We start from the raw sequence: 21,689 nt of genomic DNA, 5'->3' as shown, positions 1-21,689 counted from the left end.
ACTTGTCCTCTTGTCCCCTCCCTTTCTCTTTGGTTGAAAGAATCAGCTTCCATCTTTTTCCCTGATTGAGTGAATGATGAGAGAGCCTGTTACATTGCTGACTTTCAAACTGATGGCTCTGACCCATACCTCTCCTCTACATTCCATCCTATTAATTATCTCCATTATCTTTTGTGATAGTTTTAATTCTCAATTTTACACAATCTGGAATCACCTGGTTAGAGAGTCTAGATCAGGTTCACCTCGGATATGCCTGTGGGGGCACCTACCGCCTTGATTATGTTAATTGATAGGGAAAGAATTAGCCTAAAAGTGAGTGGCACTATTCCCTGGGTTTGGGTCCTGAATTGTATAAAAGTAGAGAGAAAGGAATGTGAGTAGTAGGCATGTATACTTTCAGTCTCTGTTCTTGACTGGATGTAACCAGCTGCTTCATGTTCTTGCCTTGACTTCCCCACAGTGATGAACTGTAATCTGGAATTATGAACAGAGTAAGTCCTTTCTCCCTTACAGCTGCTTTGTCAGATTAGTTTATCACTGCAACTGGACAGAACCAACACACCTTTCTTCTTGGTTGTCTTATTTATGAGAGAGACTGAGCCTCTAATCTCCATTTCTCCATGCAGTCACTACCTCAATGCTGAGGAATCTACCTAATTGTTAAACTTAGAAATACTTGGTATTTCTTTTCCATCAGTTCCTATATTCTAACCATCACTCTTTTGAGTATTCTATCTCCAAAATATATTTAAAATCATTCATGTCTTTGTAGTGATGAAATCTGCATTATTTTCTACCAAATTGAGAATAAATGTATTAATAACATGGCAAAAAGAGAGGTCATAATGATTTCCTTAGAGGATTTAGAAGGTTAAATACTTCTTTCATGATTTTGGGAATGTTGTGGGTAGGTAGACATAGGCAGAGGAATACACACACAAGGAAAGGCAATCTGGACACAGAGAGGAGAGGATATTTTCTAGACTACACAGCCCAGTCAGGCTGAAACTGGAACTATACTTAGAAAAGAAGTAGGAGCAGGGGCTAAAAACATAAAATTGGACTATATTGTGGAGGGACTGAAATACCACACTGGGACAGATTAAGTTGATTTGTATACTTGCTACCTTCCCAGTGTGCCTTGTTGTTCCTAGTCATAAATGTGTATCAGCGGAAATGGGAGACAACCTGTATGCTCTTAATTGTTCTATATCTCACTGGGGTCTTTTCTATTCTGAATGTACAAAGGGATGCCCTAAAATGTAGAGATTTTTCTGTATGTTTTTTGCCATAGCATCAATTATTAAGCAGTGCTGTATATTAGCAAAACCATGTGCTTATTATAATAGTAATTGCTTTCAATGATTATTTTCAGTATTTCCTTATGTAGTGAGATATTTATCTTGCATGCAGAACTACCTATTTTGTAAAAGTACCAGTAGCAGGAATACCACTGTGTTTATGATTACTAACCTCATTGAATCAAAGCACCAGAGATGGAGGAAGTTTTAAGAATACTTAATACACCATTTACTGGATTCTGTCTCTTCAAGGTGCCTGGTAGATTATCTTAGTAGATGTGAATTTCTTTTCTTTTGAAGACTATAATTCTGTCCTTGCATAGTCATAAATTAACAACATGGAATAAAACCCTGCATTCCAAACATTAGCTGAAATATTTAATATGGAAACAAAATACCCACCTACTCAGGGCTAACTTTCTCTGTGTCTGTCTCTGTCTCTGTGTCTGTCTCTGTCTCTGTCTCTGTCTCTGTCTCTCTCTCTCTCTCTCCCTCCCTCCCTCCCCTTGATTTTGGAAATATAGCTCAGTGATTTCCATACCTATATGGAGAATTACAAATTATAAGATAAACATTCACATAGACAATGAACAAAATTGTTCAGTCACATCCATGATGCAATTATGACCAGCTGATAAGCACAATTCAAATATTTCATCTATGAGATGGAAAGATGTCAATGTCATTTTCTAGTACCTCCAAATCACAGTGAAGTGGTAGCATGTGGTTCTCCTACAGTGTCACTGCAAGAGAATGAGCTCTTGTTGGGAAAGTGGTTGAAAGGGTGATAACTGGGCATAACAGTGTATATTCTAATTCTTCAAGGATAATTAAGGGTAATCTTTATTGTGTTTAATAGAAAAATTAGCAAAATGTCCTGTGTAAGAAAAGTATACTGAGCCAAATGTGCTCTGTGTGCCCTTCAATTACTGAAGAAAATATTTGATTTGATGGGAAAATGTTTTGAGTATATTTACTGAAAAAATAGGGCTATAAAGATTTGCAAAGTACAGTATCAACTCAGGAAACATATTCTGTTCTTATATTGGTTCCTTTTTAAAGGGTACTGATAATTGAAGAACAGTTATTTCTGATACTAAATGATAGGTTTTCCTTCTTCATCCCGTATTTGTAAATATTATATATGCACATACACACTTTAGATATTTTTCTTGATATATTATGTTTTATGTGTATATTTAACACCTATGAAAATGTGTACCATAAAGAATGAATAATATAAAGCTTTCTAAAGCACTTTTCAGTCTGTACTAACATAAGAAATTGTTGGCATTAAGACTCTGCCTCACTCTGGGAGCCCACAGGAGCCGAAACTCACTGGAAAGCCATGAAGGGAATATTTTGTGTGAAGTTATATAGGACATTATAAGCATGTTTAATATTACTAAAAGTACCAGAATTTAGTACGTATCTTACAGAATTAGAAAAATAATGATTAAAATATACTCCAAATATTACATCAATAGAGTTGAAAATATAATAAAAATCAATTTATTGAGAAAGAAACAAATAGAATAAATAATAACAGAAACTAGAAAGCTTGAAGGAAACATAAAATGATTCCGTTCATGACTAAAAAACATGAGAGACAAAAATATCAAAGGTTAGGGATAAGAAGGGAGACATGACTATAGTTACAGGAGCAATTAAGCAAATTGCATGAGAATATGGATCATGAAGCACCAGTAAGATGCAAAATCATGGTTAATCTTCAAGAAACCGTCACCATCCTGGAATAGATAGAGCCAATATCCACCTACAACACACTAACTATTCCTGTGCAAACAATATTATGACCATTTTTCTTATACAGAGAAATATTTGAAGTTATTTATTAACCATGTAGCTAATATAAACACTGACATGCAGCTCTTATAATAATATATTATATATGTGTACAGGTGAGGCTTCACTGGAAGCCAGGCTTCCTGAACTCCGAGTATGGAAATAGCCACCTACTCCAGTTTTGTTATGATTTATCTTTGAGCAGATGCTTTTTAAATTATACTATCTTAATTATAAATATTTTCAGCATAGCCAGATTTTAATTTCTCCTATTTCAAATGCCAAGAAGCATGTGGATTATTCAACGAGAGGTTCCTTGGGTCTTTCTACCTGGGTTATTGCTTCTCATCTGCTGTAACTGATTCCAGAAATTGTACCTTCCTACTCACACACACACACACACACACACACACAAACACACACACACACACCATATATATGCATGTTATATATATATATATGGGGTACTGTGTGTAAGTTGCTATCAGCTACTTCTTGACATGTAACAGTTGCTGATCACATACACTTCCAGTAGTCCCCAATTTGGTCTACTTGGTCAGGTCTTAGTTTCAAAAGATGAAACACAAAGATCTCAGTTGCCTGGTTGTTATGCATCTACTGATGTATTTCTACAGCTTTCCAATAAAGTCACCATATTCCAATTAGTCTGACTAGACTTTGGGGCTTCTGGGAGAGAGTGTCCACTGAAAAAAAATCATCATCATTTTTACCCTACTACCCATTCTCTAATCATCTGACACCCTGTTTACATTCATTTGCAATATCCACCATCCCATTTTCTCTCATATACATCCTAGCCCTCATTACAGCCTAAACACAACTGTATCTCGTCAAAGCTGTGCTTACTACACCAACCCAGCACATTGACAAGAACTGAAAATAGACAAGAATTTCACTATAAGCGTATATGGCTGCTTGGGCTCTTTAACAATATGAGTATCATTAGTTATTTGTATAAGAAGTGAAATTTGGGGCTGAAGAGATGGTTCATCAGTAAAAAGAACTGGCTCCTTTTACAAAGGACATGGGTACGATTCTGAGCACCCACAATGGTGTCTAAGAACCATCCATAACTCCAGTTCCAGGGGAATTTGATGCCCTCTTCTGACCTCTGCAGGCATTACACAACACAGGTGCACTTACATACATGCAGGCATTATACTCATACACAGAAAATAAAAAATGATAAATATTTTTTAAAGAAATGAGATTCAGTACAAGGAGTTGGGAAAATAAAGTAAGAACTGTATAAAATCTTGTTAAGAGATGGTTAACATAAATGATCATGAATAATATGAAAGTAGGTCCAAAATGGGTTGCCACAAGAGAATGAATTGTCTAAATAGTTCAAGGATAGATTGCCAGCCAAGGCCCCAATTCATGGGAAACACTGTCTAAACGACAGTCACAACATTGCCTATGTCTACATCAATACATATCAATATCTACATGCTTGTAAACATTTATTTTTAACCCTTATATAATTGCCATATATATGTACATATATTAATATGTGATGTATGCTATATAAAACATTCAAAATTGAAAATTTAAAGAATATATTTTCCAATCTTTTTTCTGTATGCCAGTGAACCACGGTACTCAAAGTACATTTTGGAGATAGGATCCCATTAATTTTAAGATTAAGATTAAGTGCTAAAATCAGTCCCTTATAAAGCAGGATCTTGCTGTATCAGGATGGCCTGCAAATATCCCAAAAGAAAGAAGTTCATGACCCTTTACGTTTAACGTGAACAGAAATATCACTATCCTGTCCACCTTTTCTAGCCTCTTCAGAAGAATACAAACCTTCCACAGAGATAGCTTTCAACAGATCATTTTCTAGACTGTTAACTCACAAATCTGTCCCATCTCATTAGTAAACATGTCAGTATTTCTATTATTCTTTCCCCGTAACAAATATCCCTGGGCTAGTAAGGCAGCTGGGAGTTGACATTGGGGTGAGGGAGACCCATCCATGAGTAATCCTGGGTGTCCTCTGGGGGAAGTTCCATTTCTGCCCCCAGCTTGTGACACCACATCCTATTCTACGGCGCACTGCAGGTCTTCTCTTATCGCAGCCTTTTCCTCTTTAAGCTCAATGTTTCTGTCTTTCACTTCATCGTAATAAACTCTATAAACATTTGCTGAACATAATTAGCACTAAGTCATTTTCTTTCACTTTAAGAGGCTTCTTCCTGGAAAGCCCTGGGATTTTCCTCAATCAGCTGCAGTAGCTCAAGTTTTAAAGCAGAGATTCCCTGCATCTCTTTTCTAAATTTTCACCTTTACATTTAGAAGCTTTAAGTGATACCCCATCATTTTAGTACTTTCTAAATTAAATTGATATTCATCTGATTTAATTTTATTGAAAGCACTTAATTCCAGATGACTTACAACTAATTTTCACAATGTGGTATTACAATGTTGGACTCACTTTGCGGTTGAGTCAAATGTACAAAACAGAAGCAGCATCTCCTTTCTAAGCACATTTTCAATGGCGACAAAATGGCTGGAGTCTAGTTTTCTTTCTACATATTTATAATCTCTCATTTGCATCAAGTTTGTACGTAGTTCAGTGTTGTTAAATAAAGCATATACACACCAAGAAGAGACTTAAATTACAGGGTATCTTCCATGAAGTTCAGGTAAGTTCAAGAATATGGATCCTGCTTACCTCTGTTGCTCCTATTGTGTCTAGCCCATATTTGTCCAGAGCAAAGCCTGGACCAGGCTACAAAGTCTTCTTGTGTTTCAAGAGAAGCAAAAAATAAATGATTCTTTCCCCTCCCCCGTTTTTTCTTTCTCTTTGCAAAAATAAAATTGTCCTAATATCACACTCCACGTGTACAATGTTAATAATCTGAAACTTTTAGAAACATTTTACTGATGTAATACAATCACTTCATGGGCTAGATCCAACCTGGGGAATACACTTCACAGACTTTATTGTGGATGGCTCTCCTGTGAACCACTTAAATCTGCCCATGGCTCCTTTGGCATAATTTCAACCGAGGTTAGGGAAAGCAGGCAAGGGCCACTTTTCTAGGCAGTTCTTGCTAGTGTTTAACAGTACTCAAAAGTAAATGTCACCCATCTGCAACTTCTATTCTACCGACAAACTTATTACTTAAAAGTTTCTCTCTGCACTTGCTATGTCCCAGTTTGAGAATGGCTAATTGAAAAACCTCATTATGCCACCAATATTCTCCGATCCTTTTTATTTTGATATTTTCTCTGCAAGTTCATCCTGATCAGTTGGATGTAAGAAATTTACACATTCTTTGTTTTAACTCGTTTTATGTGTGACCCTAATCCTTCATTTATTGCATATTTCTACTATCTCATATTAATTTGATTTGATTCTTGACACATAACAACTGAGCCAATATATGTCTGAACAGTAAACGAAACGGTACTTTTACCAAAGAGGCTTCCAATCATGCACTGACAGAAACATCTGCCTCTTAACACTTTCAGAATGATCCCCACTCTACTGAAAGTTAAGCACTGATGTCAGAAACTTGGCAGCTTAAAGCCCAATGATTAGCCACCAAACCCAATGTCTCCCCGAAGGCCTGAAGATTACATGTGTAATAAGCAAGCTGTCCTTGCCAAAAATGAGGCTTATGCTCCATTTTATTTATTGTATTTATTGAATGGAGCCATTGCTTGATGGCCCTGGGAGCATTAACAAACATGAAAGAAAATACCACAGAAAAGAAAGAAATATATAAATAATGAAAGACCGTGCCACTAAGGTTTGTAATCTGGAACGTGCAGTACTGTGCTGAAGCACATGGCTCACAGTCCTGCAAGCACGCCATTCTACTTTAAAACACTGTATTCACTGTTTCATTTGCCAATAACTTAGCTGTCTGAGGTTTCATACAGGCACACCTGCAGAGCATCTGTTCTTTGAGCTCTGCCTATGTATCTTGCCATGTGACCTTGTGCAACTCCTAAATTTTGTTTCTGGCTCTATATTTTTCTCAAGTGTGTATTAGCCTTGTGATAATCATATATTTCTAACTCCCATTAAAACACTTTTAAAGCTGGGTGTGGTCGCGCAAGCCTTTAATCTCAGCACTCAGGAGGCAGAAGCAGGTGGCCCTCTATGAAATTGAGGCCAGCTTGCTCTTCATATCGAGTCCAGGTCAGCTGGGGCTACAGGGAGACCCTGTCTTAAAAAGACCAAACCAAACCAAACCAAGCCAAACAAAACAACAAGATCATTCTTAAAAACTAAGAGGTTCCAAAAGCCTCTACTTCCAGGACCTTCGAAGAATTGAACCTGTCATTAAAATGAGATCATCTTTTCACTCAGGAATTTGAGGACTGAAGACCTGTGACATTCTTCTTGTGACCTTTCCCTTTTTAATCTACTTTCTATTTCAATTTATTTTTAGTTCATTCAATATATGTCTTTATAAACATTATTTTATAGATTTAAAAGTACAAGAAAAAAGCTAAAAGAACACATTGAATTAATTGTCATCAAAATGCCTTGAAAATGTGTTCTGTTTTCTTTTGACTTATTTTTTTAAAGAATTGAAGCAATAGTTTTTTCATGTACCACAGAAAATATTCTTTAATTTACTCTTTGATAGCTTCATATGTGTATATAGCTCATTTAGTAGTTTCCACTCCTATTAACCTCTCAGCCCTTTCCCTCTTCTGATGAAACCCTTTGTCTCAAGAAATGTCCCTCCAGATTTGGCGTCCCCCCTGCCCCCTGTGTATGTGTGTGTATGTCCCATTAAAATTAATCAGGGTTGCTTACATGAGATGGGTGGGTGCTATGTACTGGAGCATGGGCTACTTTTACTGGGTACACTGTTGAAGAAAACAATATAAACACCCACATCAACCATTAGCTGCTCACAGTCTGTTAGTGAAGGGTGAGGTCTCATAGGCCTCTTCCTTCTCCCTGCCATGAAAATTTTTACAATAAAATTCAAATGGAAAAGAAATACGTCATGTCAACAACAAAAATAAAATCAGATATTAATTATCCTTTCTGTAGGAACTTCTTTCACTACTTAACACCCAACATTTTGTTTCTCTTGAAAACAAGACTATGAGTCTCTCCACTGTCTGTAGCTAACAGAAAGCTTTTGTTTGTGTTTTAGGCAGTCTCTGTAATTTTCTCATATGACATAGGGGAGAAGAAATGACTATAGTAGATTATTAAATAATACAAATTAGATGCTTGTGAATATAAGACTATCAAAGTGGGATGGGACCTGAAACCCACCACCCACCAGTGGGTCTTATGTGTTCTGACTTAAGGGGCCCTTGAGTGCTAAAGTTACTGGAGAGACGCCTTATTTTGAGACATGGTCTCACTATATAGCCCCAGATGGCCTGGAACTCTTTATGTAGACCATCCCAGGCCGGTCTCCATCTCACAGAGATCTACCTGCCTCTAACTTCCCAGTGCTGGGAAAGTAATGAGCCACCATCGCCCAGCCTGAGAGATACTTTTTGAAGAGAAAGTAGGAAGACTAAAGAAACAAAAAACAGAAAAACATATGCCCTATATTTAAAAATGAGCACCGTTTGCTTGGTGGTAATAAACAAATTGTCGTGGTACTAAGAAAAACTACTCCTTTCCTTGGATTCATTCCTCCTGTCGCAGTTGAAAACAGTGAGCACCTGGCATGCAATAGCTCTGCTGAGGGCAGGGACACACTGTCACCCTCTGCTAAGGGCACTCATAGAAACCTTGGTGCCCCACAAAGACATCTCACACAGTCTTTATGCAGAGAACTGGCTTGTTTCATAAAGGCATTTTAAGAAATGTCATGGAATTAACCCCATATTTATATTTTTAAACACAAAGCACTTTGTAAAAATATGTTTTCCAATTGGTAACAGAGGAAAATGAGTATTATTTGTATTCATTTTGGGTGGAAATGCAGAGGGAAGAATGCATTTCTTAAAGGCTTTACCAATGCCAGATTAGGTTTACACCTCACTTTAGATATTTTGCAACTTTTTATTCCTTCCTTTCCCTTATTTCTTTCTAGATTTCCAAAAAAATACCTGAAACTAAGATTGTGCTTTAAAAAAAAAGAAAAAAAAAGCCAAGGATATTTTTACGTCCCCAAGGTGACAAAACTGCCTAAGGGACTCAAGAATACATAGACCAGATTTTTACAGTGTGTTCTGCTCTGCATCTTTAAGGAGGCAATTAGTTATCAGTTATTCTTGTGTATTAGTGACTGCCCCATTTTCTCCATAACTCAGGTGATACAAAGACCCTGGAAGAGGACATATTTTAAGTGGGACATTTATTACTGAAAAACAAAGGTACGATTCTAACTTAAAGTCACTGGGAAAGCCCTTTGTACAGACGCAGTCGGATTTGACACAGTGAAACACTGGCCTAGCTGTTCTGAACTCTCATTGTCATTTCTAGCCAGGCCATCATTAGCTGCAAACCAGAGTTAAAGAACCTGATAAGACTCCTTGAACCTGAGAACTTTATCTATTTAAAGCAACCCAACTCAAGCTAGCACCATGTTAACTTTGCAACCACATGGAGACAGTAAGAAACGAAAATGTGAATGGTGAAAGCTTTGTAGTGTCTATACCTCAAAAAAATCATAATAAATAAAATAAGTTCATCAATGTTTTCCAGTGTGCTGGGACTGTCGGGTTTCACAGTGGGCTATTTCTGTCTCTGAAGCACATGGAAAGCTCAACCAATGCTTATCTAAGAAAGACTGTTGGCAAATCAGGGGTTTTATTATGTGAATGTAAAGGCAGATATATACTTGAGACTCAAGAGACGTAAGTGCGTTCCTAAAATCTAGCTTTACTTGCTAAATATGCTGAGCGAAATCGCAACCAGATTATTTAAAAAGAGCTTTTAAATAAACATTTAACATCTATACACCCCAAGATTCTACCATACAAATGAAATAAAAATGTTGAATCTCACAGAAAACCCTTATCCTTACAATCTAAAACCGAAATGGAGGACTTCTCAAAGTACGATTCTTGTGACTCCCCTTTCAAGAGAGGCATACCTAAAAGGTTATTGATTTGGTTTTGAAGGACATTGTGTTTATTACTGAGGAAGCCATTGCTGGGTACAAGTGTGAGAGATTAATGATGCCTTTGTGAGTGTCCATGCTGTGGTATGGAACCGGTGGGGCAACTGTCAATCTATATGATAATACATTCCCAAACTTCATAAAGTCAGTGATGTGAAAAAGCATTGATTTCTTTGTGAGCTAAACAGAATGTGTCAGAGAGAAAGAGCGAAAAGTTGACTGAAGTTAACACTCCAGCCTGCAGAGCTCCCGCACCTTACGTTTGTTGCTTAGAGAATTTGTTACATATAAAATATTTTATTTTTATTCTGCTGAAAAATGGGAATAAAACATTTGTTTGTATATAATTCACATATGATACTGAATAATTCTTTAAAAAGGGGAGAAGGAGTATAGTCTACCTATATATTTTAGAATAGCTATCACCTAGTTGAACCGTCTCCAGCTCCACCTTTGGACTTTGTCAAGTCCATTCGTATAACAGAGCTACGAGGTGTAGCTAAGCACAGTTTTCTTTATGAAATTTTGATTGCATTATAACAGCATGATAGGAAAGGAAATCAAGACACTTACTTAAGAGTTCATTTCCTATCACTATGCAGGAACTCACATGCACTCTCCCAAAGTGAAAAACGTTCAAATACCCTGCTTCTGATAATACTGGATAAAAAAGACCTATTCCTAGTCTGCCAAATATATGATTCTAAAAATTTCCCATTGGTGGCAGTTCTAGGTAAACTCAAGACAAGTTTTTTTTTTTTTTCTATTTTGCTCACATGCTTCAGTGGAAATCTCCCTTTATTTCTTGACTTTTCAAGCATTATGTATAAATAACTTAAGAGGGTGGAGATTCTATAACTATGTGCAAAGAGCATGCTATAGAAGATTCCCTGTATAGATAGGAGAAGGCCAACCATGGTGATTTGCTCAAACGCCTTATTTAAAATGTGCTGAAATTTCTTAGACTACAGTTATTTTGTTTATTTGGCAACCATTGCCTCCATTTCAAAACTACTAACACACACTAGAGTTGAAAAAGGACATCAGTAAATGGGTCCAATGTATGCCTTAATGCAAACTTAAAAGTTATTTCCTACTACATAAGCCTTTTAGAGTGCTGAATGTGTTAAGTGTCAGAATTCTGTTAAAATTTTGAAGGTGTCAAGTGTAGATTTTTCCTTGAGAGCACACCTTGATTAGCTACAGGGATGGAGCTGTAAGACACATCACCTTGTCCCCACTGTAGAATAAATTATTTCAAAATTAAAACTAAATTTAAATGCAACAACGTGACATCTTTTTTAATTGACCAGAATCACCCAAGAAATGATGCATTTCCAACATAGTTGTGGGACGAAATGGTATTTATCTATTCTTTTACACTCACACCAAACTGTCTGGATATTTCTTTTTTTCTTTTTAATGAAAGAAGATACTTAAAGCTGCTCTGGCAGAAGTTTCTGAGATTCTCTACAAACATTCTTAACTGATATATTTGTAAACATTTTAATGGCAATTCTTTGAACAGGCAGTCTATTCACAACACACAGAGCATTTGATGTATTCTTCATAAATCAGCTGTACCTAAAGCAATTTATCTTTTTTAGAAAATGTATTCGACTAAACACAGTTCCGAGTCGCTTGGAAATCCACAAAAAGCACCTTATCTCTTTAATGACTTGTACAGGCTTCCCTGTATTCAATGCTTAACGATCAGAAGCATTTAATTCTCAAAGTTTCATTAAAACTCACCTACAAAGCTGATGGATGGGTCACAGTGATTTGTGATGGAAGATGCGGGAAACCATTAACCTACATAGGTACTGAGAAGGAAGAAAACACAGACGAAAACCCTATTTTGATGACAAGTATCTTCTTATTTGTCATCATTAAACTCCGGAGCATGCGCTCCAAGTTTGATCTCCTAAACGGATATGAGGCATTGCCGCCTGGAAATGAAAGTCGAAGATAAGGAAGGATTCTTCAGAGATCTTCATGAAAAATAAATAAATAAAAACTCAGGCTGCTTTTACTCGGAAGGGGAAATCAATACAGAGACCTAGAAACTTGTGGGGAGACCACATTCTCTAGGTACAGGCCACAGTTTATTAAGCGGCCTCTTTTTTTTTTTTTGTCACAAAATTTATTTGCTAATAAGACCCAGTGACTGAACCTGAATATTGTGTTATCTTCAAAATGTGATTTACCAATTCTCTTCTCTTGCTGTGTGCTTTCGGGGTGTGGTATGTTTTCCCCCAGCTCAGACTAGGGAGACAAGGTCAATTTAAAAGAAAATGAATGGTTCTATTATGCCTGTTTATTGAAAAACAAAAAATCATGAAGGCTCCCAAGCCCACAGTGCACTGCACACAGAGCATTCAGAGGTACGTAACAAGTGGCCTACCGTTGTCCTCATCCGACTTATTCTCATTGTCTGAATCAGTCAACGTAAGAGCTGAGTTCTCGCGACTGGACAGGCCGGAGCTGCGCCTGGATTTTATCCCTCGCCCCCACAATCTGATGGCGTGCTCTGGAGACATCCCTCCCTCGGTGTCAGAGTCAGCGTCAGACCCTGTGCTCAGGGAGTAGCCCTGGTGGAGGATCCCCATGTCCGAACAGTAGCCACTTCGGTGTGGGGAGGGCTCGCAGATACCCAGCTCCGCCAGGGTGAAGTTAGTCCCTAGAGTGAGAGCAACAGAGAGGGGTTACGCTGTGGGGTGCTGCGCAAAGTTGAAGACAGATGTATCGAATTCTAATACACAGACGGAGGTCTTAGGCAACATTCAGTGGATGTTAGGTATTTTGGGAAACATGCAAAAGCAGAGATCAGTTTTATAGCCCAGCAGGCTCAGAGATGTTTAGACATCTGATAGCGTTTTACCCCCAGCAAAAGACTACATTTACAAGAGCTAATACATACATTGATTTGTGCATATTTTATTCTGAAAATTTCGTTTGTATTTAAAACAATCTCAATTTTTGAAGATACTATTGGTTTGTTTTATAGACTAGGAAACTATAGTATTTATATGACACATTCAAGTTCACCCCCTTACAGGGTATCAATATCCAAATCCCATCTCCATGTAGCATTGAAGTCAGTGCATATCATCCACTAATAAATATGAGTCCTGAGTAGAAGGCCTGGGACCTGGGTTTGGTTTTTCTCTGGTCACAGCTTCTTTGAGAACTTGTTTCTTTTCTGCCAGCCCCAGGTAGCTTATCTGTATTTTGGGGGGTTTATCCCAGAAATTCCTCTTCAGAGCCCTATGCACCTAAAAGGATTGCATACCACCCAGCTTGCTTGCTTGTTTTAATAAAAAAAAAAACATTTTATTTTTTATTTTATATATATGAGTGTTATGCCTGCATGTGTGTACGTGCACCCAGTTGGTACAATGCTTGTGGAGGACAGACGAGGGTGTCAGATCCCCAGGAACTGGAGTTACAGGCAGTTGTTAGCTGTCACGTGGGCGCTGGGATTCAAACCTGAGTCTTTTGTAAGAACAGCAGTGCTCTTAACTGCTGAGCCATATCTCCAGCTGGCTTGTTTTAATTAAAAAAAAAAAAGAAAAAAAATATATATCCTTTACTACTGAAACTAAAACCTGAAGAATGAAGAGGTAGGTATTTAAGTCATATCATATAATTTCCACTTGCTAATAAAATCAAAGTCACCAACAGGCTTCACCTATGGAAAAAGAATATATGCTCATGCCAAGAGCACTGAGGTGGGAATATGGGTTGATGAGACATGAAGAGAAGAGAGGTTGATGGAACATCTATCTACGTTACCACCTTTGGGACACTAGACCAGGTGCTTTGCAGACCTTTTCTCATTTAAGTCTTACAACAAGCCAGAAGTTTATTACTACAACTACACATAGGTTAAACACATGGGAATGTGGCAGATCCAGGAACCATTTGCCTCTATTGGCAGCCCTAAGCCTGTATTCTTTCTACGGCATCAAGCAGTCTCAATGAAAAGCCAACCTGGCAACAACTTTCAAAAAATTTTTGCACACTACTAATTGCTGCTATGTTATTTTATGCTTAATAATCAACTTCATGTGAAAAGTATTTTAACATTTCAGAGCAAATTAGATGGAATCACATGGTCCCCTCTATGTACCGATATGTAAATCTGACTTGACTGTTTTTGATTTGATTTGTGTTTTAAGATAGGGTTTCATTGTATAGTTCAGGCTGGCTGTGGACTTATGAGCCTTCTGCCTCAGCCTTCACAGTGCTGAGATCACAAGTCTGGGCCACCATATCTGGGTGGATTTTGTTTGTCTTTAGATGATTTATGACAATGAGGGCAAACACTGTGAAAAAATGTACTTTTGTGCTATGAGTAGAGAAAACCTTATAAATAACACAACGTCAAGGGTTAATCATCTCTAAGTATATTTACTAGGCTATTCCTTGTCATGTATGATTTAAAACTGTAACTTTGATGTTACTCAACACTGAACTAATTCACATACATGATACAATTTTATAGCTTTTATGTTAAAGAACAAACAGTTTTCTGTTAACTTAGTACGACTACTTTGTAACAGAAACATGTACTTTTATAGTGAATTTTTGCTTTCATTTCTTCACTGTACAACGATCTTCACACAAGTATATTTGACTCTATAAAAGAAAGGAAACCCTATTCTATACATAACTGTCTCTGCAGGGTGAGGCTTATTTATTGAAGAGCTGGCCAAAACACAAGGTCCTGTCACAGGGGTGATCATCCACTACCTGTGCGGGCCTTACTGCTGTGTACTCAGGGCCAAAAGTTTCAATTTATTTTCTGGGGAGTTTATCAGCTGCTCTGAAATTCTGTCTGTTGTTCTCCATTCCAATTCACATCCCTGGGGATCACTTCAGCATCCTTGTATGTTAACATGCATGTTTGAGCCTCATAGTCTATGAAAGAGAAAGTTCCAGATTCATGCACATCTGATATTACAGATGTTTCTACTTTTGTTTTCTACTCTATGACATGGTTGTTTAGTGTTAACAGTCTCTCATCTTATCTTTAGAGCTCATGAAATATATTGCTTCATGTTTCCTCGATTAGCCATGTTTCACATTTTTAATAGATTTTGTATTAAGGCAACTTTCTATAGAATTTTCCTTCATTTCATTATTTAGTCTGAGATTCAAAGTACTTTTGGGAAGAAAGAAGCAGTTATTCAAGGAAAGGATGCCTGTTCTCAGAGCAATCCATGGCTTCGTGATCTGAATTCCAGTGATATCAAGCAATCAGAGGCCCAGGATGTGGGAAAAGTGTAAGAAACGTGTGCTCCTTCTTTGATTGTAAAGGATATTCTGAAAACAAATTATTCCTTTTTATGCTACAACACATGAGATCATCATGGGTTAAGAATTATATAAATTTTAAAGTAGCCACAAGTGGTAATAAAGGAAAAGCATATTTTCAGGGTTTCAACTTCAAGCTTATAGGTTCTGAACTAGCTATAGATGTACGCTGTCACTGACAACTGGATGTGTGATATTCTACTCAAAGAAAATCATACCAATACATTCATATTATAGAACTGAAGAGTTTTCTCTAAAAACAAAATTGTTTCCTCAAAAAATTACCTATTAGACTTGTCTTTGAAGAAGACTGTCTCTCCCCCATGCCAGTTTCCATATAATTCCTAGTTTATTATCTTTCTGTTTACCGCAGACACAGAGAATAAGAACTCCATTCTAATTACTTAAGGCAGTTTCTGGGCCAAGTTTCCCTCAGGTTTTTCTGGCTTACCACATGAAGCTGGGGAGCCACACAACATAGGAGAGAGGAAAGACTGGTCTATCATTTATTAAATCATTCAAAAGACAAATATTTATTGTTCCTAGTGCTGTTGTATGCATGGGGATATAACAGGGAGCACTGTAAAAATATAGTTGGGTGACATTTACAGTCTAATCGGGAAAGAGACATTAATCAAAGAATCACATAAAAATGCAATCTATGCAGTAATAAATACTATATAGAAGAAGGGCAGAGATCCATGAAAGGTCATCTAGGATCCAACTCTTAAGAGCGTGTTCCCAGCTTGCCTAGCAGATGGACATCTAGTGTGGGTTGAGTATTAGAGAGATAGGAGCACCTCCACTGAGAAATTACCACATCATGACTCCTTCATTTTGCTCTGACCATACCCAGGCATTCTGCACATTTTTCTTTATAAATTGATGTTAGATAATCATGTTTTAGTTTATCATTCGGCTTTAAACCCCATGCTATGCACTTCTGCTCAAAATGGAAAAGGAGGTGGGGGGATTTTAAAAACTATCAGTTTGTTGTTTTGCACTTACTTTGCTCATTGATGGAAGACTGATTTTGCTCTAATTCATCTTGTGTAATTATGTCTGTATTAAGCTCCATGGCAGCTTTGAATGGAAGAGAGAGACCAGTCATTGTGTGATTCTCCAAGCTAAGATTTTAGGTGGAACACAGTCAAAACTTTATTCCTTCTTTATTGTCTTGTAAAAAGAAGGCAGAGGCACACTTAGGTATCCACGGGACACAGACTCATCCTACATCTACTTCCAGCTTCCCTGACACTGCTGACTAAATGAGATGTATGTGATATGCCAAAGTCATTTCATTACACACACACACACACACACACACACACACACACACACACACAATCTTATGGCTGCTACCATTAAATTGCTCAATGTGGCCCTGCTTGATACAGGCTACAGTCAATATTTTTACAGATGAACAATCCCACAGAATCTATGATATTTACAATCATAAAATTTTAGTAAAATTTAAAATCTAGGGAGAAAAATCTGTCAAAAAAACTCATAGGTGGTCTTCAAGATAAGGGAACACAAGTCCTTAAAATAACTTTCTTAATAAGATTCTGTGGCTTTAAGTTGACTTTTCTTAGATCATAACCTCAGTGCATAACTCAGATTGTCTTCATAACACATTCAGAGAGAAATTAAGTAACAAATATTAAGAGTTGTCTTTTGACCTGTTAATTATATTCAAGGACAAAAGTTGAAGGAAAGATATGTCTATGCATTATGATCGTGCCTTTATTTTCTAAGTTTTCACCAACTTCTCATACTACAAAATAACCTTTAACTAGGAGAAGCACATATGTGGCTAAGTCAGAATTATCATGCCATGGTAATACCAGGGTATACAAATAGCACTGAAAATGTCAGCATCAGAACAGATCTCTACTATGAGGACAAGAACATGGACGTTAACTGTAGTAATGGGGTTGGGGCAACATATAAACCTCCTATTATTATTTCAGTGTTATTACCTAAGACCTAGAAAAAATTTATCTAGGGGAATAGGAGCTGTTGTAACATCAGAATAGTTCTCAGTGACATAAAATTGATCTCCATTCACCTATGTCCATTTACTATGAGTAAATGAGAAATAATTATGAATCTTGGAAAAGTACAGGTTTTCATGGAATCGATAGACATGATGCTAAGAAAACACTGGAATCACAAACAAGGCCTCAGGATCAAAACTAAGCCCAGATAACAACAGCAAATAGAAATGGTATGATTGGTGTGATGATGAGGACTTCAGACACGATCTGACCACTTTTTGGCTCTGTATGTAGATGAAATAGGCCATTTCTCTCTACTGTTCACAATAAGGATAGATTAAACTCCTAGGTGTTACATATAAAACCACATGCTATGGTTTGAAATTAAATAGAAAAGGCTCATATATTATAAGACTAGTTCCCAGTTTTTGGTGCTACTGAGAAGTGACTGGATCCTAAAGATGTTTGGTTTATCAATCAATTAACCCAATGGTGATGTCACGCTAAACGGCCTATTAGGAGGTCTGGCCTAGTTGGAGGAAGTGGGTCACTGAACAGGATGACTTTGAGGGATACATTTCATCTCCAGACCTTTTCCCTCCAGCTCTCCCTCTCCCTCTCTTTCTGCTCTGTGCCTGGCCTCCATGAAGTGAGCATCTTTGTTCCCTCTTCCCTTCTGTCCTGGTGCTCTGCATACCAGAGGACCAGAAACAACAGAGCCAATCAATCATGAACTGAAAACTTTGTTCTAAAGTAAATCTTCCCTTAAATTATTTTTCTCAAGTATTTTGCTACCACAACAGGAAAATGATTAACATGTAAGATTCTAAAAGAGGAAAAGAAGATCTATTAATATCCTTGGCTTTGTGGAACTCCATAGTAATTGAGTTCTCTGGTTTTCATGACCCCAAATGTACGTCAGACCTAGTGGTAGAGAAACATGCAAAGCTGGAAGCACCTATGGGGGCAGACAGAAAGAGGCCTAAAATATGTGCTGCTGTAACAAGAGTTTCTCCACCTCCACCTCCACATATACACAGGGTGCAATCAGAGGAGACCAGGTGGTGAGGCAAAACTGTCTTCCCTGTCCAGGGGCATCTAGACTTCCCTGACTCCCCACAGTGATGCCAATGGAGGCCACGAGAGGATCCTGTGCCTCTACTCCCAGATTTCCTTTGCCCTGTTAGTGTCAGAGTAGACTGGCTATTAATCCAATTTCACCTTTACGATCAGAAGAAGTCTTGTATGGAAATGACAGAAGGTTCCTGCTCTTCTTTTACAAGGTTAATATCTGTAGAGGCCCCAGTGAGAAATCAGAAAACATACCTCTACCCAACATAGGTGAAACAGCCCTTGCTACTCCACCCTCAGCCTCTGCCTTATAGATCAAGAGGGGGCTGGGACTTTCATGTCTATTTGTCAGTCAAGTTGACGTGTCCAGCTTTTTCTATGGCCTTAGTATCAGGGTAATCTATTCAAATAGAAGACTTCCTTATTATCATTTTTTTAATTTTATGTGTATGAGTATTTTGCCTACACATATTTAAGTGCACCACGTGTGAAATGCCCTACAGAGGCCAGAAAAGGGTGTCGGATGCCCTGAAGCTGGAGTTACAGACAGTTGTTAGCTGTTGTGTAGATGCTGGGAATCAAACACAGGTCCTCTGGAAGAACACCAAGTTGTCTCAACTACTAAGCCATCTCTCAAGCCCTCAAACAGAAGACTTTAGTGGATCAGGTTTGTACATAATATGTCAGTTAACCAGCATAGAGTAAAAAATAAATAAGAAAATAAAAAAAAAACAAAAATTAAAAACAAAAACTGCTACTCATACCAACCAGGACAAAATGAATGAGGAATGATAATTATTTAAATTAAGGTTAATTAGACCCCCCTAGGAAAATGAATCAATCCATAAAGTATTTTTTTGTCATAATGACATTTTATTTGCTACTCTTGACAGTAAGAATGACGTTAATCTCAAACCACCAACAAAAAAATATATTTTTTGCTAAAATTCAATCTTCCTAACACGAAATGTATAAAATTGTGCAGTCACACAATACTGTCATAATATGTCTGTACGCACCAAACAAAAGTTCTTTGTGAAAAAGATGTATTTCAGAGTTGCACTACTAAATCATATCTAACATAATTATACTCCTGATTATCACTGATTCATTTATCGACTAATTGATTGAGATAGGGTCTCACTATGTAGTCCAGGCTAGACCCAAACTTGAGAGTCTCCCGCCTCCGCTTCCCAAGTGCTAGGATTATAAGTGTGTGAAGTTTTATTTCTTCTGCTTTAAATAAATTATTTTTTTTACTATTTATTATGAATGTTGGTTCTTTTAGATGTTAATTCTACTTTAAGTAGACTTTTCTGTGATTGTTTATTTTTTGACAAAGAGAATCTCTTGTAAACAAACATGGGTCACATTTCCTGAGCAAATGTTACAGTGTACATTTTAAATTCAGGAATAAGTATGGACACTAAATTTTCTTAGAAAGTGCTTAAGAAAAAATAGAAATTATAATGTGGTGATTCTTTTTGATCATAGTACTTGATATTATTTGACCCAATACCTTAACTCTTGTCAGGTAGTATGATATCAAGAAAATACAGAAATTAAACAATAATAAAATATAATTTTTACTTCTTTTTGATTAATCAAAATGTGCTACCAAATTATTATTTTATGTTTGAAATAAATGTATTGAAATGTTGAGTGATTGTAGATATGCAGGAGATGTAGAAAATAATTCGTTTAAAACAATTGCAAACATCTGAGCACTGTGTTCATGCTAATATAAACAACTATATATTTGTGTATGTAGTGATCATGATTTTGAAAGGCGTTAAAGAAACTACTTATGCATTCTAATGTTTTATGCCTGCATATACTAAGACTCTTCTCGTAAACTCTTAATGCCCTTCTAAAGTTCACACATTCAGATACTTCCCTGGATGTTGACAAAACTGTTCACAAAAATCCCATAGCTTAAAGCTACAGGGTGGCTGGACATGCATTACTATGCAAAAAACTTAAACCAAATATTTATTTTCAAAAAACACACTTTAAGAATCAAAGTTTTGTTTCATGTGTGATGCCTAAAATGGTAATATGTTCATGTTTCTAAACCTGGGGGTGAATTGTTTTAATCTATATGAATGTCTGATGTGCCCACGTTATTATAATTTGTAACTGGCTCATCCTAGGATAAGTAAACACATCCCAAATCAACAGAAGGCCAAAATATCTTGGAAAGACGGGAGAGCTTCAACACTGGAGTTTTCTAGTCAGCACAACCCTCAAAGAGAAAGGTGAAAGTGGCTTCTGCTCTGAGGGGGTGGCGTTTTCCTGTTCCAACCCGAACAAAGCCCAATTTGGAAACCCCAAAAGTAGTCATAGCAAAAGGTCTTGCTGAGCAAGAGGCAGTTCTTAAATAGAAATGAAATGCCCAGGAACCTGGCTCGCTGGGGACAAGTTAGGTTTTCTGTTGACGGAAAAATCCAGCAAGATTCAAATTAATTGCCGTATTTAAACACAGCCCTCAGTCATCTTCTGTGAGATCATGATAAATGCATACATTCATCGACCATGCAGGACTCTGCCTCTCCTCTCAGAGGAAAGGGAAAACAAAAGAGAGGAAATAGGACAACTGTGAGTTGACTGCAACCATCTGGGTGTTCTGTGTTCCACAGAGGCTGCTCCTTTAGTTACATTTACTGGGGGCTACGGAACGTGGCAGGTAGTCCCAAATGCATTTATATGTAGTTTTCTAATAATTATGGAAGCGGTTTTGTAAAAAGAGTCAAAATACATAGCCTGGAGTTAAGGAAGAAGGAGTTAGAATTGTCTGTTTTAAAAATATTTGTTAACCATGATAGTCTCAGAATTAATTACTTCTGCTGAGTCTCTGTCCACTTATTTATACAACATACATAAATACCTTCATAGGGTCACACTAATTTAGATAGTGCAGGTAAGAAATCTTACAAACTGCTTGTGACAGAATAACTACATATCGTGTAACTATTTTAACCGCCGGTCTTCAAAGTGCTCTGTTTCTTGAATATAAATTACTAACAATTTTTTCTTGCATTGGCTTAGAAACCAATTAGCAAGAAATTTTTGCAGGAATGTGCCTGTTTTGTCTGTTTCAAATGCAT

General features: G+C 37.1%; 1 protein-coding gene across 1 annotated transcript in view; it reads right to left on the bottom strand.

Moving 5' to 3' along the window:
• Positions 1-21,689, bottom strand: part of LOC103743101 (teneurin-2) — a gene marked incomplete at its 3' end in the record, with an annotated part of 615,694 nt that overhangs the window by 510,069 nt on the left and 83,936 nt on the right. The window contains 1 exon segment of the mRNA XM_008844309.1: positions 12,597-12,872. Coding sequence (XP_008842531.1) covers positions 12,597-12,872 — 276 coding nt within the window.

Source organism: Nannospalax galili, unplaced genomic scaffold, assembly GCF_000622305.1.
Source record: "Nannospalax galili isolate Female #2095 unplaced genomic scaffold, S.galili_v1.0 scaffold480, whole genome shotgun sequence".
NCBI lineage: Eukaryota > Metazoa > Chordata > Mammalia > Rodentia > Spalacidae > Nannospalax > Nannospalax galili.
The sequence above is the reverse complement of the archived record's forward strand: the minus strand, read 5'-3'. Positions and strand labels throughout refer to the sequence as shown.